This window comes from Porites lutea, chromosome 2 (assembly GCF_958299795.1).
Source record: "Porites lutea chromosome 2, jaPorLute2.1, whole genome shotgun sequence".
Taxonomy (NCBI): domain Eukaryota; kingdom Metazoa; phylum Cnidaria; class Anthozoa; order Scleractinia; family Poritidae; genus Porites; species Porites lutea.
The window spans coordinates 23,245,868-23,267,872 of record NC_133202.1 but is presented as its reverse complement, the minus strand read 5'-3'; the positions used below and the strand labels follow the sequence as shown (position 1 = coordinate 23,267,872).

The following is a 22,005-nucleotide window of genomic DNA, read 5'->3' as shown; positions in this document are numbered from 1 at the left end:
TATAGAATTGCCTTTTGGTGCATAATAAAGTAAGGGGTACGGGGGCATGCTTCCCCAGGGAAACTGAACTTTCTGAATGTCAGTTTTGGCATTCTGGTAGGCTGTTGGCATTATAACAAATGCTGTCACTGCAAAATTTGAAGGTTTTTTTGGGTGACCACCGTTTAAACCCACTAACGGTTCCTAATGCAAAAATTTTCTCACTATTCTTTTTCAATAACTGTTTCGCTGACAAAATTGTCTCACCAAGCATTAGTTCGCACGCTTGATGAAACGGGAACAGGAATTTCCGTTTGGAATATCCGAGCGGGAAAACAGGACCAACTGTTCACGTTTCCTTGCTCCCGGAAATTTTCCACTGAAACGACCTGAAAAGCTGTGTTCCATTTACTTTCCAACCGGATTTTGCGTAAACTTTTTGTAAATGGTAAACAACCATTTGGAAGCAGATTCGCATTGTAAAAACTATCCCAGTTAAATCGGATCTCGACTTTTCTGGCTGCAAAAGTGCAACTTGTTTATTTAAACACTCACAATGGTTGAAATAGCAGCCCCGACTTGGGAATGGAACCCATTTTGAGTGTTGTTTCTTTAATAGATTCATACTTTACGGTACTGCTCAGTGTCTCCTCGCAACACTTCACTTACACTTTACAACCCCTAGTAAGTAACGTAATATTTCTCTTCTCAGACGCCGTGACAAGAGATCTACCAATATTTACTGTTCCGTTTAAGCCCAGGTCAACATTCTGACGGACAGTCCTGCAGCATTGTGTCGCAGCTGTGGGCGTTTTTTTAATTAAGTTTATTTGAGCTCGACGGGCCAGTTGTGTTGCAGCTTTACGGGCGTTGTTTCGTTTCACTTCAAGATGGCAGCAAAAGTCCTCTTCATTTTTCTTGCTTTGTTGACGATCCAAAGTGTTAATTCAGGTAAGGAAAGCCATCTCCTCAGCTCTGAGTTTGCGTTGGACATTTGCACTGCATCTTTACGTGGTCTTTCGATAAAAAGGCTGTTGTGTTGTTTCTAGCTGCGCGTCGGGTATCTTGCGCGCCACATTCTAAGTTTGATATTCTAGCCAAATCTCTACGGCCTAAGGAAGTCAGTTCGCGCAGTAAAGCAAGCTATTTTGCACTTATACTTTGCAGGTAACACTTTGATCGTTGTTCGGGACGAAAAAATTTTCGCAATCGGAGACCGAACAAGGAAGTGATGAGGCAAAGAGCATTCTAATACTCTATCAGTTTCTTTAATTCGAGTCTCTATCGCCAGATTTTCCGAAGCATTTCTTTATAATTTCGGATGCATTTCCAGTTAGGCGATAGAGTTAAATAATATTAACAGATTTATCAATTTATTACAGGCCACAATATAAACAGTTTGACGGGGGGGGGGGGGGGAGGTACTCCCTTATATACGGCCATATGGCTTTGTGTTATCCCAAAGGGTATAGAATTTGCCCATTTTGGTTTGGAATCGGCTATGGTTGTCGAGCGACCTACTGGAGGCAGAAATGTATTTGTCGTTTCAATTCCAAAATGGCAAAGAAAGATCAAAAGAGTAATATGCATGTACGTTCGAAATGGATACTGATATCTTTTTCCTGGCGTTCTAATCTAAGTAATGAATAAACGATTTCTTAGAGATCAGGTCTTAAATCGGGTATGGATTTTAAAGGAAAGGTCCGAAAACGGGTGTGGAAAATCACATTTTTTGGTCTAAAATAGGGTAAGGATTTGAAGAATCGGGCGGCACACCCCCACCAAGAATTCCTAGGAGTACCCCTCCCCCCGGGGCCAGTCCCTTTTGGCAAGTAGACAGCATTGCAGTATTTTGCTTGCAGAATTTAATATGTCTACTTTTCATTTTTGCTGATCAGGTCTTTATAGATCCTACGTTCTGCGGCATATTCGTTTGCGTTTCTTTGCAGTCCTTTGTGGTTAATGTTTCCCTTTTGGCAAGCCGTTTTTATTGACTTGCTGAGACTCGCTGAGACGCCGAGACCTTGCGTGCCACAGTTCAAACTTGCTATCAAGTGGCTTCCGGTTTAGTCTAAACCTGACAGAAGTCAACCCGCTTTAAATAGTCGAACAGCATTTAACAATTTCCATTTACTTTGTTGAGAGACAATTTACACGTTTTTAGGTACGAATTATTCTGTAATAAGGCACATGCAGAACGAGAAAGTAAAGCGATACAATCAAATGGTTTTTTTTTTATTTATTCAATTCAGTCTAGCGTCGTCACGGTCAAAGCTTCGGAATACCTAAGTGGAAGAAAACTCATAGGGAGTTAATTGTTGACAAAAGCAGTGTGGTGTACGCATTCTATACAACCGAGTGACTATTTCCTGATCGTCTCCCAGTTAAAAGCCAGTTCGTATTAACAATCCTATGCCACGCTGATTCTTTCAGCTATGCTTCGCATTATCGTTTGTATGCTATTTCATGATTGTTTGTTCAGTACAGTGATTTGCGAATTGTCCTTTCTTTTCCCAATCCCCGAGGGGTATATTCCATAGCGGTTTATACGGGAAGGCTCTGCCTGAAGGAGGTGCCTTTTTCTGGCTATAAGGTATATAAAAGGGTAGGGATTTCTCGAGTTGAAGTATATGAAAGTGCAAGGAAATCCACTATTTTGGTCTGTAAAAGAACTAAAAGGGCAAACAGACGCATTTAGGGCTGTGACCAATTCACGATACCTTGTGATTTATCCATATTTACAAGACGGTGCATTTGCAGCAGTTAAAAGGTGCAGCGTTCTAAACTTGACAATTGCGAAAGGGGGACCATTTGTCAACTGAGAGGGTATACGAAAGGGGTACGTGTTCTGTCAAAAAGTGTATATAAAAGGATAAGGGGTTGGAGCACAAAACGTGTAAAACGTCGTTGGTTATCGTCCTTCCCCACCCCCGCACCCCCTGATTTCAATCTTAAACCTTTCTCTCATGGACCAAAGTATGATGAGATGACTTAGCATTCTTACTTTCGAATCTACGGAAGACATTCTTTAGTGTTATCCTTCTATTCTATTCTCTTTTTTGCTCCTTTTGTTTGTTTTGTTTTGTTTTGTTTGTTTTGATCATCAGGCCAGGACAGTTAAGTAATTGAGTAATCTTTTCAAAAACAGTATGTAAGTATGTAGTACGTAATTCATGAAATAACAAGGAGGAACTGTGTACCATCTGCCGGTTAGTGATCAGTGTGTTAGTGGTGGTACGGTAGCGGGGGCGAAGAATGTAGCCAAATATATCACAAGAAAGCGAATATCAATTGACAGGAAGTGAAAGTCAATATTCGAAATTCAAAACTGCTAACTTGACACCGCGACTTGACTACAGTAAAACGCCGAGAAGAAGAACCTAGGATTTAAGAACCTGCTGGCAGAAGTTTGTCATTTAAATACTCCAAAATATAAGAACTGGTTTAGACAAGAAAAATAAGCAGGTTCTTATATGTGGGATTAGACTACATTTTCATAAACATTTTGACCAAAAGTCTGGCCTTAATATTGAAAATTTATATTACATTATATAATAAATGTATAATGTAAACAACCATTGTTGAAAACTGCATATCTTCTAGCTGTTAACCTAGTTTTGTTAGATTTTGGGGAAATAAATGCCTATTATGAAGGACACATACCATTTGTAGCAATTTCTTGTAATCAACAACAGTATCATTCTTCATGAAAATTAAGAACCTATTTAGCCTAAACTTCCAATAAACACTCCAAACTATAAGAATCTATTTTGCCAAGCTTCAAAAATCTAGGTTCTTCTTTGCAGCGTTTAACTGTGCTGTTATTATATAAAAGTTCAAGTAATGTCTGACCCTGAGGATAATTGAAACGTTAAAGAATGCGCCTATGGCACGAAACAGTACAGTGCGATGAGAGACTTTTACAGGAAGTAAGTAGGCGGGCGGGGGGGGAGGGCGTACCTAGCAGCGAGGAGCTAGAAGAAAGACTTTATTTGCAGGCTACCTGTAACTTTCATTACAACTCCATCGAAGATTCACACTGCCCTACGTACTGGGTTGGACGAGGTGGCAGATTTTTGCTTCTGGTTGTTATGCAACCGGAAAAAAAATTATTAAAATAAGTTTTCCTTTATAGTCATAGCGGAGCTCCACGCGCGCGCTTCGCGCGCGCGTGAGCGGAGCCCCATAGCTAAGGAAATCTACCCATCCCAGAAATTTTGGTAATAACGTGACCGACCTACCGACCGACCGTCCGTCCGCACCACAAGCATACCAATGTTTACTCTCACACTTTCTAGCTACTTTGGGAGCCCAGGAGAAAGCTGATTGCACATCAATGTCATCAATTGACAGCTGTCAAACAAGGGTATCCGCTGACCACTATAACCTGACCGAATCGCGGGCTCAGATGTCGACCCATCGAGGTCGAGTATTTTCTTGAAGTTATCCGCTGACAATCTACTCCTTTTCAAATGATCGCAAGCTCACGTTTACTTTTGTTTTAAATTCATATCAAATATGTTGTGTTTATGTCAGTATGGCTCCGCACTATTACGATTTTGATTTCAAACTGACTTCAGACGCAAAAATTCAGCCAGTTTTTTAAAATACAGGCGGGGAAGACCTTTTCTTACCATGGTCACGTGTTGGTCACGATCCACGTCCAATTTTTATGCTCTGATTGGTTAAAATTTGACAGGTGAGTTCATGCGTAAAATTTATGCAGCATCTTGAAAGTTGTTTACTTTGACAGCTGAAGCTGACAGAGTTTTGAGTCAACTTGTGATGTTTTTAACTGTCTTTTTCCACTGGATGTACAAAATGAAATACAGCTGCTATCAAGAGTGTTCTTTTATTCATGGCTGGTTTGTTTATTGGGTCTTTGGTTGAAAAATGCGTCGCTTGTCAAAGCCGATAATCCGATTTCGGATGGCATCGTTTTTGTTTTTCACCTTGCTGGATGCGTACGAGAATTATAAAGGCTCAAGCGATCCTTGCCTTACTTGATAGCTTTCAGGAGCTACATCTCGAAATATGGTAAGCCTGACTAATTATTGTATTTACTCTAATTTCATGAAGTCCAGCTGCGCAGTTTATGAAGCTAGTTTATGCACGTTTGTATTAAGATTTGACTGAGACACTGATCTGACCTCGTATGAGGTTTGATATAAGCTTAAGCTTACAGAACTTTAAAAAGCCTTTAGTCGATATTAATTCACCTTAAATAGAAAGAAAAAACTTTCCGAAGAATATTTAGTTATAATTTTGGCTGTAGAAAGAAAGCTTTGAACGATTTTCTTTTCGTGAGTTCATCTTTGAAAACAGCCAACACCGGGAAACCGGCAGCTTAAAACATAAACTTTAAGCTTACTAGTAAAGACTTGAGGATTCTTAGACACACTTAAATACTCATTTGTTTTCGTGAATGAAAATTGTTGTCTCTGTAAATGTTCTATCGAATTATTTTTCTTTATTGATTTTTGGTAGTCTCAAAAGTGTAATTTTCATCGCTTTGCCGTTTGTTTTCAGGCGTTCATAAACATCGCTCGCAGGAGTACTCAAAATGCCAAGCGTATAAAACGCTTTTTAAGATTACACATCGTTATAAAACCGTTAATGAAAAAAAGACTCAATAAATTCTTTATCACGTTGAAGCGTAGCTCTTTTAAAATTTTTTTCGCAAATTTGGCGCTTGCCAAAAGTTAGAACCGGCTTGCCGTATAGGTGATTTTGGAAATTTTGTGAACGGTTTCGCTAATTAAAAGTCCACGCGTGCCTCTATGGTCCTGAATATTGAATGAATGCAATTTGTCTTGAAAAATTGTGAAGTACTGCATTTTGTACGAGGTCTGTATGACAAAAACAGCGCCTCATAGTACTCTTTCTCCTCAGATGTGGTGTATAAAAAAAATAAAAGATTGGTTTGCACACACCCAGATTTATTGGCAAGAATTTGTAAACTTGTCGAAAGCAAAAAATTCGGTCTGATTTGTTTTCCAAGAATTTGTTTTGCACGCCTTATCTACTGTGATCAAGAGCCATCATTGCTCTTAAATGTGACTGAAGACTATTTTTTGGGTGTACATATAAGGCTATATCAACTCCATACAAAATTTGTTTTACTCCAAAATCACTTAGCTTTTCCCTCAAAAGTCACATGAATGTGCCCTTACGTTAACTGATTTGTGGAGACAAAATTATTGTTTGATTTAAGTTATAAATTTATCAATGGGAGCTTCGCTTTTAGCTGTGGCTTAATATATATATTAATCCAAAGCATGTGCCACTTTGTTGTGCAGGGGTTTTCCTGTCGGCACGAAAACGTATCCGGTTCACACATATCGGATAGGTTTTATGCCATACTTTGGTGCATTCGCCCTGTCACGGAAGTAAACAGTGGCTAGTTTGGGCCTGGAACCCACTAAGACGGAAGTAAATATTCAGGAGTGAGGACTGGGATTTAGGGCACCAAAGCCTCTCCGCCAACCGCGCCGCCGGCACGATGTTTGATGTGTGTGAACGACTTGTGCCGCCCCAGGCCGTTGCTGTTCACACTATACCCATAGCTTTTCGTGGCGCCATGCAAAGCTATCCGTAATTGTGTTAACACAACCTATGTCTCTGCAAATCGCATGTGAAGTATTCAGTAGGCCCGGGACACCCTATTCCCGTCCACAGGGCCACTCGGCTTTATTTGAAGCGAAGTGTCCTCGGGGCTGGGAATGGAGGTACCGTAATTTTAACGGTTTTTATTAAATATTTTTTATGCACTTTCCTACAGCGTCGTCAATCAACTTCAGATGGTGTGCGAAGTCCACGGAGATGGGCAAATGTCAAGAATTCATCAAGTACGTGAGCAAAACTGCTACAAAAAAAGGTATACCAGTGACTGACTTGAGTTGTGTTAATGGAAGCACATCCGACATTTGTATGACGTTCATCAAAGACGATAAGGCTGACCTCGTGACACTGGACGGTGGACGTGTTTATGAAGCAGGTACAAGCTTTGTTTGTCAAGTGTTGGCGAAATTTTCTAGGGTTGGACCCAGTTGTGAAAAGGAAAAAGAAAAATGTTGTGTTGTGTTCATGTACTCCGAAGTGGACACATGAAATTAGGAAGTTTCATGTCGGAGTCGTGCAACGACAACTTAGAAATGTACGAAAAACGTGATACGTGCACAGTTTTTTTGCTTATAGAAACCTATTTACTTTTTGTCATTCTCGTTGCCGTCGCCGTAGTCGTTGCTTAAGCTGCCCATTGTTGTGGTCCAGAAATTTTGCTACCATGGCAACGTGACGTCTCTTCTCCTCCCTATTAAGCGGCCAATAATCAAAGTCCCGAGAATTAATTGTACATGTACCATTGAAATGTTAAACAAGACCCCCATTATAGGGGTTCATTGGGTTGCCGACTGCGCGATGCAGTGGTTTAATATTTTAGTAGCCATAGCCGAGCAGTTCAAACAATTCACTACAAGAGAAAATAGGACCTGCATGTCTTCAAATATGACGCATATATGACGCATGATTACATGAAAACGCCAGAAAAAAAAAAATGGTATTACAGTCAACTCCCTTCACAGCGGACATGGTAAGGACCTTGGGTAAATGTCCTCATTAGTGAGAGTCTTTAACAGCGGGAGTACATTTCAGTCAAACTTCTGTAATCTTTTTGTTGCCTGGGATTTAGCTGCTGTCCGTATTTTCTGGTTCTGTTATAGCGGGATTTCCCCAAGGCGAGAGTTGACTGTATACATTATATTTCTTTATTCCCATTCGATCCAGGCAAGAATGATGGTCTTGTGCCCATTGTCTCTGAGAAATATGGAAAATACGGAGTGAAGTACTACGGAGTTGCCATCGTGAAAAAGATCAATACAGGCTTCAACCTTGAAGGTCTGAAGGGAAAAAAGTCATGTCATACCGGAGCTCGAAGAACAGCAGGCTGGAATGTTCCCATTGGGTACCTGCTACGCAAAAAAATTATTCCACCAGTGAAATGTGATACAGAATTCCACGACTTTTATTCAGCTTCTAAATTTTTCCTTGAGAGCTGTGTACCAGGTGATCTTTGTGAGCTTTCTTTGCTCGTTTGTTCGTTCATCATTATTCATTCATTCCTTTCATTCATTCATTAACTTTAATTTATTGATTTGTTTATCGTCACATTACCTCTGAAAATAAAACAAAATACACTTGATATAAGCCCTTCTAGCTTTTATTAAAAGGAATTCGATTTTTATTTGGGCGTGGCCCAAATAGAGTAATGGAAACGGCTTGTTTTGACGCAAATGTGCAATAGGCACGCAATACGTGCTAACGTAAACAAGGCAAGTAAACAAGCGAAGCTAGGCGAATGCCTGCCGCGAGAACTTCTTGTACAAGGTAAGAGGTGGGAAAGAAATCTCTGCTTGCACACGGCACTTAATCGCACTTTTACGATCTCAAAGGTTAATCTGACTCTTCAGTATTTTTGCCTCATCGAAATTTGGAAGTCTGAAGTCCAGGGATGAAATCTATCAAAAATATTTGGAATATTAATGTCGAGTTTTGGTCACGATAAGATCACAAGCAACGAACCTTGAAACACAGAAACACAAAAAACGGATCGAAATCCACCAATCACAAATCATAAACAATGACCTTTTGAACCCATGGAAGAAAACTTTCGTTTCCTAAGAGGTCCGCTAAGATGATTGACGTCTGACATTTTTTTGACGAGAGGATCGAAATGCACCAATCATAGAAAGACAGTTTTAATGGCATGTTTCCTAGGAGGTCATCTGAATTTGCTTTGTTTTCTTTATTTTATGTCCATTTTTTGTGATTGGTCGATTTTGTTAGGTCGAGTGGATAATCCAATGAGGGACGATTTGGATATCGTTTGATCCGAAATTTTTCGAAGCAACAGTGAGAAGCAGTTTGGATAACATTTGGCCGTGGCGTTTCGAGGAACGTGTTAATATATTGTTTAATCATGTTATCCCGGGTTAAACTTACAAATGCACACACTGTTCGCGGTAAGCCCACACTAAAAAATAACACTGAGTGTTTTCGGAATGGGCTGGTCCGCAAACTCAAAGAAAAACAAAGGAAATTATCAAGACATTCAATGACATCAAAGACTCATGGACCCCATAGACGTAATAACAAATCGGAATATCAGGAGTGTACGTGTAAAATGGATAAGAGTTTGAATAGAGGAATGTTGAACAAGTTTGAGAGTCGCAAGATTTGTGTAGCTGGTTATCAGTGTGACAATAGTGATTTTGATTTTTGCATTGCGGAACACAGCGAGTTGCCTGTGATAAAAATCTGTTCCGATGAAGGAAGAGACGATTGTCAACAATTGAAACCAAAAGGGACTGAGGCTTCCTTTGGAACTACTGTGATAACTGCGACAATTCTTTTTATTATTTCAATTTTGTTTAGCAGGTTGACGGTTAATGTACTTGTTCTTGTATTGCGTGTTGTGATTTTTCATACGATGCTGTGCGTCGGGATTTTGCATTATCAGCAAGTTTTGTGTTAGTGTTTTGATGGCAGCGGGGTGACGACAAGAGAAGGTAATGAGCTAGTTGTACAGAAGGAAAATTTTTTTGTGGAGGAAATAAAAGAAGTTGAATTGAGATCTCGTCGTGGGAAATTTATTTATAACAGCACTTACAATTTCATTGGTTTAAACCAGGTTAGTCCATTATATTTTCGGCATGATAAATTACCATAAAATTGAGATTGTAATTCGAAACTCGCGTTGTTTTCAAAATTTGCATAAATCGGCCGCTGCAAAGAAATATTTAGGTTACAAGCGCTTCGAAATACTGTACCTTCAGAGCGGCATAGCTTTTACTTGTTGTGCTATATCTTTCAAAACTATCGATCGATTCCAGCTCAAAGCAGCGGTTTAAATGTTAAAGCCCGTGGCTGGTTGAAATCGTCTCTTGTTTCTTTTCAAACGATTTTAGGATGGATCGAATCGACTTTGGATCGATTATCATTTTATCAGCTTGTGGTATGAACGAAACCTTTTTCTTCTCGATAAAGTTCACTCAACAAATTTAGAAAGATTTACTTGACTTTTCATACGTGGAACGAACTGACTTTTTTGTGGAACGAACTGACTATTTTATGGAACGATCTGACTATTGATTGGAACGATCTGACTTGGAACGCAGTCAACGATCTGACCATGGAACAAAATGACCGGTTACCGTCATGCCCCTAGCAGACTACCCATGAACAAATTAAAATCTTTTGTTACAGAAAACACGGAAAGTGACACCTTTTGTATGGAAGAGTATTCGGAAAAATACACCATTGTCGTCCGAAATTCATTGTTACGTTAAAAGTAGAAAAGGTTTACACTTAAACAGGCACAGAAGTAACAGTAACAGTGTGAGGTTTTACTTAAGGGGCAACTCCAAAACTAGTTCGTAAACGAGGGAAGGTGTATCTGTCGTCCAAGCATCAGAGCACTGGTGATTTAGGTGGAATGAGATATCCAAATAGGCTTCTAAGTAAGAAATTGCCCCTCTGTACATGTAATTATCCATTTCATGGTGCTTAAAACAGTTTGAATCACCGGGTTAATTTTGCCAATTTAAGCTTTGTAGTGATATAGAGAAGAATCCAGGACCTTCAGTTTATGTAGATGCTACAAAAGTAATTAATGCTCCATACTGTCAAGGAAATGTTACAGGATTTGGGGAAAATGGTGGACAACGATGTGTCGCAATGAGTCCGTGCGCTTTAATTTACAGTAAGATAACAAAGATGACTTCAGTTGATGATATGACTCAAATAATGATTGTTGGTATTCAATTATATTCTTGTCTGTCACTGCTTGCAAGACAATCTTTGTCAATGTTAACAGAATTGCCAGGAATGGTTACAGTGTTTGAGCAATTTTTCCACCTTGAATACAGTGACAGATATACTTGTAACATCCATCACTACTTTATATGCCACTCACAGGTTAAAGCATTTCAAACACTCTTGGCACTGAACTACAACTCATTCATTTTAACGGTGGCAATTATTGGTGTTCGTATGTACAGCACTGAGGCTGGGGGATATAATGTATTTGATTCTCATGCTAGAGATATGTATCAAAACAGTCATAGAAGGGACATTTGTATTGTTGGAAATACCATCCATGCATAAATTAGTACAATATTTTTAGACTCTACATAGGAATGAGGATATATATGAACTTGAAGGTGTACATATTGCCACCTTTGAACCTCATCTTTTGTACGTTAATTTTTTGAGAAGAATAAGGATGGAACCACTTATGTCCTATGTTGCAATTTGGCTCCAAGCATGTCTGCATTGAAGATGTGCATATTTTCAAACATTGTCGTGAAATGACACTATTTTTGTTGTGGATTGGGACATACTGTATAAGCTGTGTGGTTCAGCAAACAAGTGGAGTAAAGGATTTGTCTTCTCTGGTAAGATATGATGACAGTTCTTTAGCTGCAATAAGGCATGTTCGAAGTATCATACCCGTAGTACGACCACGCCCAAATATACGCTCACACAGCGTCTTGTTTAATATGTAAAAGCCTATATTTTATTAATTAAAGGGGCTGTGTCACGGCAGTCCAGTACATTTTGTTTAATTTTGCCAATTACTCGCCCTCAATCGCTATGGAACTTAAAGCAAGCAAGGAAATTACAGGTAAATGACAAAATCAGAGACCAGAGACAAACAAATATGTCTCCTGAGCATTTTTTTTGAAATTGCAAGCAGCAGGAATCAACTTTGAAATACTGTTAGGCTGAATAGTTTTCAAAAACCCTAATTTCAATCTGTTTCAATCTTCTTCAGTTTTGCCCATCCGTGGCATCTGTTGTTTCTGTTATGTTATTTTAACCTTCCTTTAAAGTTTTAAGCGGTTATTTTAATTTATCTTTCTCTTAATTCAACGGGCATTCTGTAATTTTCTAATTTGGATGAATTGTGTGACATGCCCTGCCAGCAGAGGCTACATTTTCGCAATATGAGATGGCGAGCGAAAAGTAGCCTCTGCCGACAACCGTTCAATTTTCTATCGTGCATGCGCAAAATTCGTCACGCGATTCGCAAGCAACTGGTTCGTCAAATCTGCGTGAGTTTCGCGGCAATCAAACTTGCGAAAACTCCTTGCGAACAACACTCCTCGAGCTTTTGTTTTGTTTTTCTGCTTTGCCCGTCTGGTCCTAAGTATTTTAGCCGCTATATGTCCTGGGATCGTCTTTTGAGAAAGCATTATGCTACTAACTGTAGCAAGTCCTGTCTGATTTGAGGGGAGCACATTTAACTCCAAACGGCAGTTTTTTCCCGGCTTATTGGTATAGGTAATACACTCATGTTAAAGAAGTTTTTAAGCCAGAGCAAGAGATCATATTATGATCTCTTGGCTAGAGTTGAACCATCTTGACGCCTTTGTAAACATTGCTACAGACGCATTGATGCTATATATGAAAAGCTGGAAAAATGTTCTGAAACGTTTTATGGAGCGCTGGTTTAACCTATAAACGACTATTCCACCGGCGCGTTTTTAGGAAGTTTTTATTTCAAAAAGCGGTAGTTTCATGACCATTTAAGCAGTTAACTGAAGGTGCAAATGAGCTTTCGAAAATTTTCTTATTTTTAATCTATAACAAGCTTTACCAGTAAACCATAGTTTTGCTCAAAGCGAAAAATGAAATTCGCCGACAACCCTACGCAGAAGTGATGCGTGAAATAAATTGGATGCTGTAGTCTCACGATTGGGTTTTAAACTAATGCTATGAAAGAGCATAGACAAAACAATAGTCAGAGAAATTATTTACCGAAAAATTTTATTCGAAAAGCCATAATTTTATCCTCAAAAGCAATTCGCGTAACACTAACTGGGTCGTGGATCCTTTCACGCAAGTGAAAGCGGCCGAAGACATCAACTGTCAACGCCAAAATCCGCCTCAAATCGTATAAAACATCTATGTCACAACTACCTAAACACTTAAATTTCCATTTAAAAACGGAATTTACTTGACCATTAATGTGCAAATTGTACCTGGAAATCTTTAAAAACGTTGCCGCTTTGGCTTCTTTTCAGAACAGGGCAAGCGTTCCACAGTGAAGATTAACCAACCAGTTTGAAGTCCTTGAGGGCGAATCGTTGTTCAGCTAAAGCTTCTTTTCTTCTTTTTCCGCTGGAGGAAAACTTATCGATGATTCTTTTGAACTTTCCGGTTCCCATCTGTGTCTTAAAACAGAGCATTTAGCCTTGCATTGAAAGGCAACACAACAAAATCACCGCAGTATCCATTTTCTTTTCCTGGCAAACAAGAACTCACATCTGATAAATTAACGATCTTTACCCTGTCCCGTAAGAAGCACCAGTAGCAAGCTCGTTTTGATATTCCAACAGCTTTAAAATACAGAGTTTTCTTAAGTTGACGACGCTCTTAGGCGCTCTTCTGAATACATAAACATGGATTTTTGAAATTGTTTTGAACTTTTTCCGTTGCTACGCTTGAGCCGCGTTCGCATGCGAGAATTTGGCGGGAAGGGATGCATGAAGGCGCAATAATGGTCAGCGTTCATTCGCTGACGCAAGACTCACGCAATGCTCTAAACCGGTCAAGAACAAGAAAAAAACCCGCTTTTTTAAATTTATTCGTCCAGATTTCTGGACAGATTTGAACGGTTGTCGACAGAGGCTACTTTTCGCACGCCATTTCATACCGCGAAAATGTAGCCTCTGCTCGCAGGGTATGCGTGACACAGCTCCTTTAACCAAATAGACCTATTCGGCTAACTCAATGTTGTACCCAATTCAAATCTCCCGGGGTCAAGATTCTTTGTATACTGTATTTGCATTATAATGTTGCATTCACATTTAAATGATATGGAAATTCCTGAAACAAAACGTTTTATCCCCAAAGAGTTTGAATTGGCTACAACATTTAGTTAGCCGAATAGGTCTATTTTAAAAAGTAAATGAAAAACGTATTTTAATCTGCACTGTTTTAGCTTGTTTTGCCTTTTCTATTCCGGTAACAAGCCCCCTCGGATATGAGTCCCTTCATTTATAAGCCCTCCTAAAAACCCCTTATCAAGATATATATTAAGCTTAGGGCTTACAAGCGGCAATTTAAGGTATTTGATACTTGACTATTAAGTAAACGTGTTTTTACTATTAGGAAGATTTAAAAAATAGTAAACGAGACAATCATGATGTTATCATTATCATTAATAACACTATTATTATTATTATTATTATTATTATTATTATTACTGTTAATATCATTATTATGATTATGATTATAATAATTATTATTATTCTTAGACATGATGAATGACATTGGCATTGACTAAAAGCAGCTACTTTACATAATCAAGAAAAAGATAAATATAGCCATTAGAGCATCATTTTACATATTTTGTTGTAGAAACAGGAATTGGAATAGCCCAGACTTAATGCAATTTTGGTTTCTTTTCTACTCTTTTCTTTCGTTTCTATTTTTGGAATGATCCAATCTCAAGCTGCATTTGTAAATTGCCTACACGTAGCGAGATTTACAATTGTACATTCAAAAATACAAAAAAAGTTTCCATCATTAATGGCCCTAGAAACTACCGTATAAAATAATCTCTTAATTTCTTTGAACTTCGATTCTTAGGTGTGAAATCATATAATGTACCTGCTGAAGTTTCCGAGAAACTTTGCGCCATTTGCAACGGTACCGGGTCTGACAAATGTTCCAGGGACGTGAGCAAAAATGGGTACGTTGGTTACCATGGCTCATTTATGTGCATGGCAGAAGGCAAGGGCGATGTATCGTTTGCTAAACACACAACTGTCGAAGAAGTGCTCTCGAAATACCCGGGAAAATATGGAGTAACGTCAGATTACGAATACCTCTGTAAAGATGGAACAAGAAAAGGTAGATAACTACTGATATTTGCCTAACAGGTAGCTAGAGAAATGTTGGCCCAGTTGTTCGCACACCAGTTAGCGTTAACTCGGGGTTAAATTTTAACCCGGGTTTGTTTTCTTTTTATCATAAGCACCCTCTAGGATAATTTTCTCTATTCATATTAGAGTATCCAATCATCAAATTGTAGGCAAAGAGAATTAAACTAAATTTGCTTTTTAAGAGCCAATGTCTGTAATTTTCGAGAATCGGTTGACAGTCGTGAATTTTTGAATTTCTTCATATTTTGCTCAAATAATCTCTATAGTACACTAATTTCAAAAATCACGTTAAAACTTGTATCAGCTTTTTATTTTTTCAGGAATCAGGCAAAGTTTGAAAAACTCGAAATCGGCGCTCTTTCGAGTATGAAATTAGCGAAAATGGAGCATTTTCTTCGCGCTCGGACATAAAAACAGAATAATATCTGTAGATGAAATCAAATCACAAAACAGACACATATTTGTACTTTATAATTCAGCAGTTAACTTTAAATAAACCGTTTAAATGTGACTGTACCAGCCCCAAGAAGAAACACGGTTCCAGCACTTTTCAAAAATGGCAAATTTGACCTAACTTCACCATCGTAAAAACCCAGTTGGTACACGGAATTTCAATATGAAACAAGAACTGTATTGAAGCATATCCTTTGCTGTTGTTTGTGTTAAAATGTTTCTGGCGGCATTCCAAATGCGCACCGTCGAGAGACCAAAACCTGAAGGGTATTTTGACACCAGGAAAGCGCGTGCAACAAGCAAGTTTCAACGCTTGGCATATTAATCCTTCGCAAACCTAAGTTACTTCGACATTTAAATCCTAGTCAGAGTTGTAACGGTTTCAGATTATATTTCGGCGTTTCTGTTCGGTTTAACATGATTCCTTTCAACTGATTTTTGCGATAAACCATAATGAAGAGACGAATACGCAGTTCAAATCACAGTTAGTAGAGGGGAATATTGTCGAAATACTCGCTTGCTATAGTTTTAATCGTATTGAAACCTTAATATCAGAAAAGTTATTTACTTACCTGAATTTAAATGCTAGACGGGGTCACAGTACCGCTAACTAAATTCTGCATCAAGGCAGAATCGAAGTTAAGTTTGTATATGTTTTCAATCTGTCAACACGAGGGAAGATGACATTCCGGAACTGCGTGACGCGTAACGCGCCGGAAAAGAAATTCCTGGTATAAGTGTTTTACGGTGCAAGTCTATGTTGTATCTTCGTATAGAATCGCGCACATATTCAAACTTGGTTTGTGGCTCCTGTGGCCCCAGTAATGCTGAATGTATTGCGATCATCGAAAAGATGTCGTGAGTCACTTGGTATGCTCCTGACTTGTTAGTCACGTGAGTATGTAGGGCAATAACCAAACATCGACCCGACCATGCTAATGATAAAAGTAAGATTTTCTGCATTTACGTTAGGTGATCTTTGTTTGATCCACAAAATTGGCGCATGAAAATATGAGTTTTTGCTCACCACCTGTAAATGTTTGGTTCCGGGTAGCGGTGCAACAAATCACGTGGTACCGTTCTAGATCAACCTACTGGCTGCTCATAGAGGGGTCCATAAAGGCACATTGATTGATGACTCTGTATGGCCTGAACTGAAAATGATATACGCAGACGTTTTCTGAGCGACGAATGTGCAGCTTTTACACTCCTCTTTCGTTTCGAAAATAGACGAGCACGCGAGCGAAGCGAGCGCGCGAGAGAGAGCCCCTTGCTACTGGTCAATAAATCCCCCGCGGCTTTTATTTTCATACGCAAAATCGACGATCTCCAAAGAGAAAATAGATCGACGATCTCTAATGAAAAAGTAGAGGGTCTGTGAACAGGCTACGAAGGTGCTTGCTATTATTTTAGTGAACTTTACAAGAGGTCTCAGGTGATTATGCTAACGTCATGAAAAGTCTACTTTAGGGAAGGAGTAGGAGATGGGTGGGTTGGTTGGCACTGGGTTCTCCATTAGGATCAACCCTACACATACAACAATTCATGTCTTTATCACTACATTTAGAGCTAGCAGACTTTGTTTGATCCACAAAATTGGCGCATAAAAATAAAAGTTTTTCCTCACCACCGCTAAATGTTTGGTTCCGGGTGGTGGAGAACAAATCACGTTGTACCGTTTCAGAACAGTCTACTGGCCATGCTGGCTGCTCATTTAAAAAGGGGTCTGTAAAGGCACATTAATTGATAACTCTGTGCGGCCTGAAGAAAATTATATACGCAGACGTTTTCTGAGCGACGAAGGTGCTGCCTTTACACTTCTTTTTCTTTTCGAAAATGGCCACGGACTTCTCGCCTCGCTCCTCTCCGCTAGGCGGTTGTTTTTGCCTGAGAGATACCACCACGAAGTAGTTTTAGCACACAAGTCACTGCAGGTGCAGACCTAGGAAAAGGGCATTCTCCATCTGAAATTTTAAATCGAAATGAAAGGCTGTTTTCAGCCTTTTATCTCTTTTCTCCGCAACGTATTTGGTTGAAAGATAGTAAGTAAAATGTCTGAGGCACTTTAAAGCATTTTTTCATTTACGCGACGGACTTTGACGTTATGAAAAAGAACTTGTCAGTGAATTGGTTTATTTTCTAGCCTGCGAACAAGTGCCGGGGGGATGGTGGCGGATAGAGCCTGGCCCCAGTTGTTCAAAAGGTGGATAGTGCTATCCGATGGATAAATCTCTATCCAGTGGATAGTGCGATTGGTTTCCCAAATACTTATCCACTGGATAGTGATTTATCCAGTGGATAGCGCTATCCAACGTTTGAACAACCGGGCCCAGGTGACTACTTTTTTTTTCAGGCGGGAGCTAACAGTACGTGCATTCTGGTCTACCCCATACTGTGTAGACCGGCCTTTAAGGGCCTCTCTTCGGGGGGGGCGAGGGATCAGTACAATTCGTCAACAGCAGGTTGAGGTCTCGCCAGAAGTTGCCCTTGCTGAAGAGGAGCAAAGCAATACTACTTTCAGTAATTTAAACATGTTAAATACTTGTATTTCGCTCATCAAATGTGTCCATTGTCCATTTTCGATTTGTGGTTTTTCAGGAATGTTCTTTTGCGGAGCATTGGCCAATTTTCTTTAAACAGTTTTACTCGTTTCCATTTCCCTGCTCTACCTTCATGTTGCATATGGCATACGTGTGTACCTAAATCCCTCAATTCATTAAAGAAGTCTATACGCTAAGCGGGGTAAAGATTAGTTTATTACAAGCAAAGGCACAGAAGGCTTAGTGCAAATAAAAGAAAACTAGTGTGAAAAGTTTTTCAGACTCGGCTTACTCTATTTGTTTTCTTTCTCTATTTGAGTTTCGGCTGGTGACATCCTAAAATCAAGTTAAGTTCGACATGTTTTGGGAATATAAAACATAAAACTAAAAAAAAACAGTGTTAATTGTACACTCGTGCGATGATATATCCTTGTCTGTACAGTTGCGTGACCAGACTCAAATTACACACGGGCTTTCATCACGCATCACAGCGTTTAGTCCGAGGCTAAACGAGGGAAGATTTAAGCAAACTGCGGCCACTTGCGGTTGAAACGACTGTGGTAAGTAATTCTTAGAGATGTCGAATCCCATTTAGAGCTAGCACGCCGTTTCTAGCGGCTTTATTTTAGGTGCAGAAACTCGAGGTCAATATTTACAGTCCATGAGAACTTAACAGCGTTGTCTTTTTCAGCTACTTGCGTGCAATCAAATGTAGTGTTAATCTACTTAGTTCTTTTTTATGACTATCAAATTGAAAATCGTTTTTCAAAAGATTTTTAGAGCTTCCCGTAATGTGCCCCTTGTAAAACAAGGTAAATTAGCAAATACTTTTGTGTGCCTACACTCGCGGCTTGCTTGTTTTCAGCCGTTCCAACGTGCGAAACTACGCTGCACGTTTCGGTGTCTCAGCGACGCACTTTTGTAATGCCGCCAAAAATTTTTTAACACAAGAAACGGCAAAGGATATGCTTTAAAATAGTGTTTGTTTCATGTTGAAATTCCATGTATCAGTTGTTTTTTTCGATGGTAAAGTTAGGTCAAATTTGCCATTTTTGAAAAGAGCCGAAATCGTGTTTCTTCTTGCGGCCAACACAGTCACATTTAAACAGCTTGTCTAAAGATAATTGCAGAATTATAAAGTACAAGTCTCTGTTTTCCTTGTGACTTGATTTCATTTAGAGATATCATCCCATTTTTATGTACGAGCGCGAAGAAAATGCTTAATTTTCGCTAATTTCATACTCGAAAGAGCGCCGATTTGGCGTTTTTCAAACTTTGCCCGATTCAGGAAAAAATAAAAAGCCGTTACAAGTTACAAACCCAGCTTCGAACAACCTGGTCAAGAGGTTTAAGGAAAACTAACACTTACAGTAGCGAAAAGTTATTTATAAAAAAGGACTTTTGACAAGGACCTACATTTCATTCTTCTAAAAGATTTGTAACATTGTCAGATGAATTGGTAATAAACACTTATGGGTTATGGGCTCCTGACATGTAAGTAGGTACCACAACGTTAACCTAAGGTCTTGCTGTCAGGCGAAAACCGAATCCAATAACGGTTAATAACCAATTGAGGTGACAATACGTTCACCGTACTCGATCTTTTAGAACATGCGAAGCTATTTTTTACCCAGTTTATGCAACTTTTTGTGACAAACGGCTGCTGTACATTTAGCTTAGAAACATAACGCCATATGCAGCGGCTCTCTTTATGGCAAAGTACTTCTCCCTTTCTGGTCGGCTTAAATAGTGGGGATAATTCTTCATAACCAGCCGGAATGCTTGAATTGTGCCATACTCCTCAAGCTCATTAATAATCAAAATTGGAAAATCGGAAGAAAAACTGCTCATTTTTGCATCCTTGAATTCTCTTTCTAATATCATTTTGTTTGAGAAGTAATAACAAGCAAAATAAGATCTATTGTTTTGTCCCACGAAACGAAATCGGGATTCCAAAATCCGGGAAATGTTTGCTTGTGAAATCCGGACTCCCCCGAACGATTGGATCCAGAATCCAAGTTCCACTGACAAGACTGAAATCCAGCACCTAGAGTCCGGAATCCACGGCATGAAATTTAGTCTCCAAGACTGTCTTGGGTTCTATAACATGGGTGGAAACAGGAGCCCATGAACGAAATTGTTAGTTGTAACAGCCCATAATTTACTAACTAAAGTCTAACTATACCTTTGTCTTATCAGACATTGGAAAACATGAAGAGTGCTTCCTCGGGTTTAACGCTGCACATGCTGTGGTAACAAGAGAAGGTAACAAGGACATCGATAACATTGTCACCATTTTGACAGCCATGAGCAGCATGTATGGCCCCAGCCAGACTGACTGGACAAAATTTCAACTATTTAACTCCACAAAATACGGCGGCGCCAATTTGCTGTTCAAAGATTCCACCACCGAGTTGGTAAGCATCTCAAAAGACAAAAGGACCTACCAAGGGTTTCTGACTGACGATTACGTCAAAGACCTTCAGGCACTGAAGTCATGTGACGATGCGAGCTCCACCAAACCACCAATATCAGTCTCCACCAAACCAATAATATCAGTCTCCACCAAGACCACGCCCTACGCAGTGATTGTGCTGCTTGTAGCTATGGTTGCCGTGATGTCACTGTAAAGTCAAACACATAACCCTGTTTTAGCTTAAGCCATGATCAAAACAAAACGTTGTGATACCTGAAGACGGTTCAACATTTGATTTAAGGTATTTTTTTTCTAGCCAGTTTGAATTTTGGTTAACTGATAGAAGAATCCATTCGAACAGGGAATGGAGGATAGTTTTAACCTGAACTTAGACTGCAAAACAGTCCGTATTTTTGCCTAATCAAGTACGCAAGAGCAGTCAAACAAAAGGTCTGGAACAAGGTTAAAAACAGAGAGCGAGAGAGGGGAGAGACGCTAATTTTGAGAAAAAAAATGACTGTTGCAGTCTAACCTGAACTCATTTCCTTTTTGAATTATTAATGAATTTCAATTTAAACAGTTGGCCATCAACACCTCAAGATCCTCATTCTTTGGGATCGTTTCTTTTCCGCCAATCAGGTGCATGGTTGTATTCAAAGACTAAAATTATTCACTACTGATAGCTAGCGCTTTTGCGTCTTATCTTCATGTAAACTCCTGTTTCTCGTTTGTTCCTGGCTTAAATTAAAGACAACATACATGTTACCTCAATAGCACTGAACCGACTATAAGTAAAGTAGGTATAGAGGGGGTGTTACATGTGCTACAGCTTTTATTCTCAGCAGTGATATGAGCTCCGGCGGCACTTCAATATTCGTTTCAAGTTTTTTTATTGTTTCAGACTAGTTAAAAGTGGTTCATTCAGTTGTTTGCTTGACCGTGCAGGTGATAAGTAGCAAAAAGGCATAATTTTTTGGCAACGATTATTCAGGCTGCGAAGCTTATTGATCTTCATGGATTGTTTTATGTAGCTTAAACCAATCTGAACGGACAGTATAGTCAGGGGTAATTAGAGCTTTTTATTAAAGCAAATAGTGTTGTGTGTCAAGAAAGAAAAAACGGAGACATCAGATGTCAAGTTTTCAGCACGGCTTCAGATGATTTATATATAGGCAAGAGCCATAATGGGACAGTAATTATGGCTCTTAATATAGGCTAAAAAGAACAAAGCCCTGATGCAGTAAGAAACAGTGAGAAATGGTAAATACATGATTAGCGATGACATCAAATGTCAGGTTGGAATGATCATGTCAGGGTAACATGCATTAGAATACAAAATGAAAACATTGAATTCAGTGGGTTTGCAGGGCTAGTTCGTATGTAACGTAGTGATTTTGTTGTGTAAGGCGAATAAATAAATGTCATTTTGAAAAACCTCATGTTGGTGTATGAAATTTATAACGTTCGAATTCCGGAATGGTTCACTGAAATTACGCAGCAAGGAAATGACCTACCGAAAACCCCTAACCCGAAATATCTCTTAAAGACAATGTCGTAAGTGTATAGATTATTTAGAGCGTCACTTTTTAAGGCTTTCATGATCAAAGAGAAGGAAAGAAGGATTTATCAATCTTGCGAATGAGTAGTTTTTAAAAAAAGTTTCTTA

The 22,005-nt window shown here is 39.2% G+C and overlaps 1 protein-coding gene across 1 annotated transcript; it reads left to right on the top strand.

The window, feature by feature from the left end:
- Positions 1 to 775: 775 nt before the first annotated feature.
- LOC140928061 (melanotransferrin-like) lies at positions 776 to 21,778 on the top strand. The gene is made up of 5 exons (XM_073377786.1): positions 776 to 930; positions 6,761 to 6,976; positions 7,765 to 8,043; positions 14,635 to 14,898; positions 20,123 to 21,778. The coding sequence occupies exons 1-5, from the start codon at positions 870 to 872 to the stop codon at positions 20,551 to 20,553; spliced, it is 1,251 nt and encodes a 416-aa protein (XP_073233887.1). The 5' UTR covers positions 776 to 869; the 3' UTR covers positions 20,554 to 21,778.
- The last annotated feature ends 227 nt before the right edge of the window (positions 21,779 to 22,005 follow it).

What these genes read in the sequence shown, in the direction of transcription:
- LOC140928061 (XM_073377786.1), top strand. Translation starts at nt 870, where the DNA reads ATGGCAGCAAAAGTCCTCTTCATTTTTCTTGCTTTGTTGACGATCCAA. An exon ending in TGGACGTGTTTATGAAGCAG is followed by an intron (nt 6,977 to 7,764) that starts GTACAAGCTTTG and finishes CATTCGATCCAG; the next exon opens with GCAAGAATGATGGTCTTGTG. An exon ending in TAAAGATGGAACAAGAAAAG is followed by an intron (nt 14,899 to 20,122) that starts GTAGATAACTAC and finishes TTGTCTTATCAG; the next exon opens with ACATTGGAAAACATGAAGAG.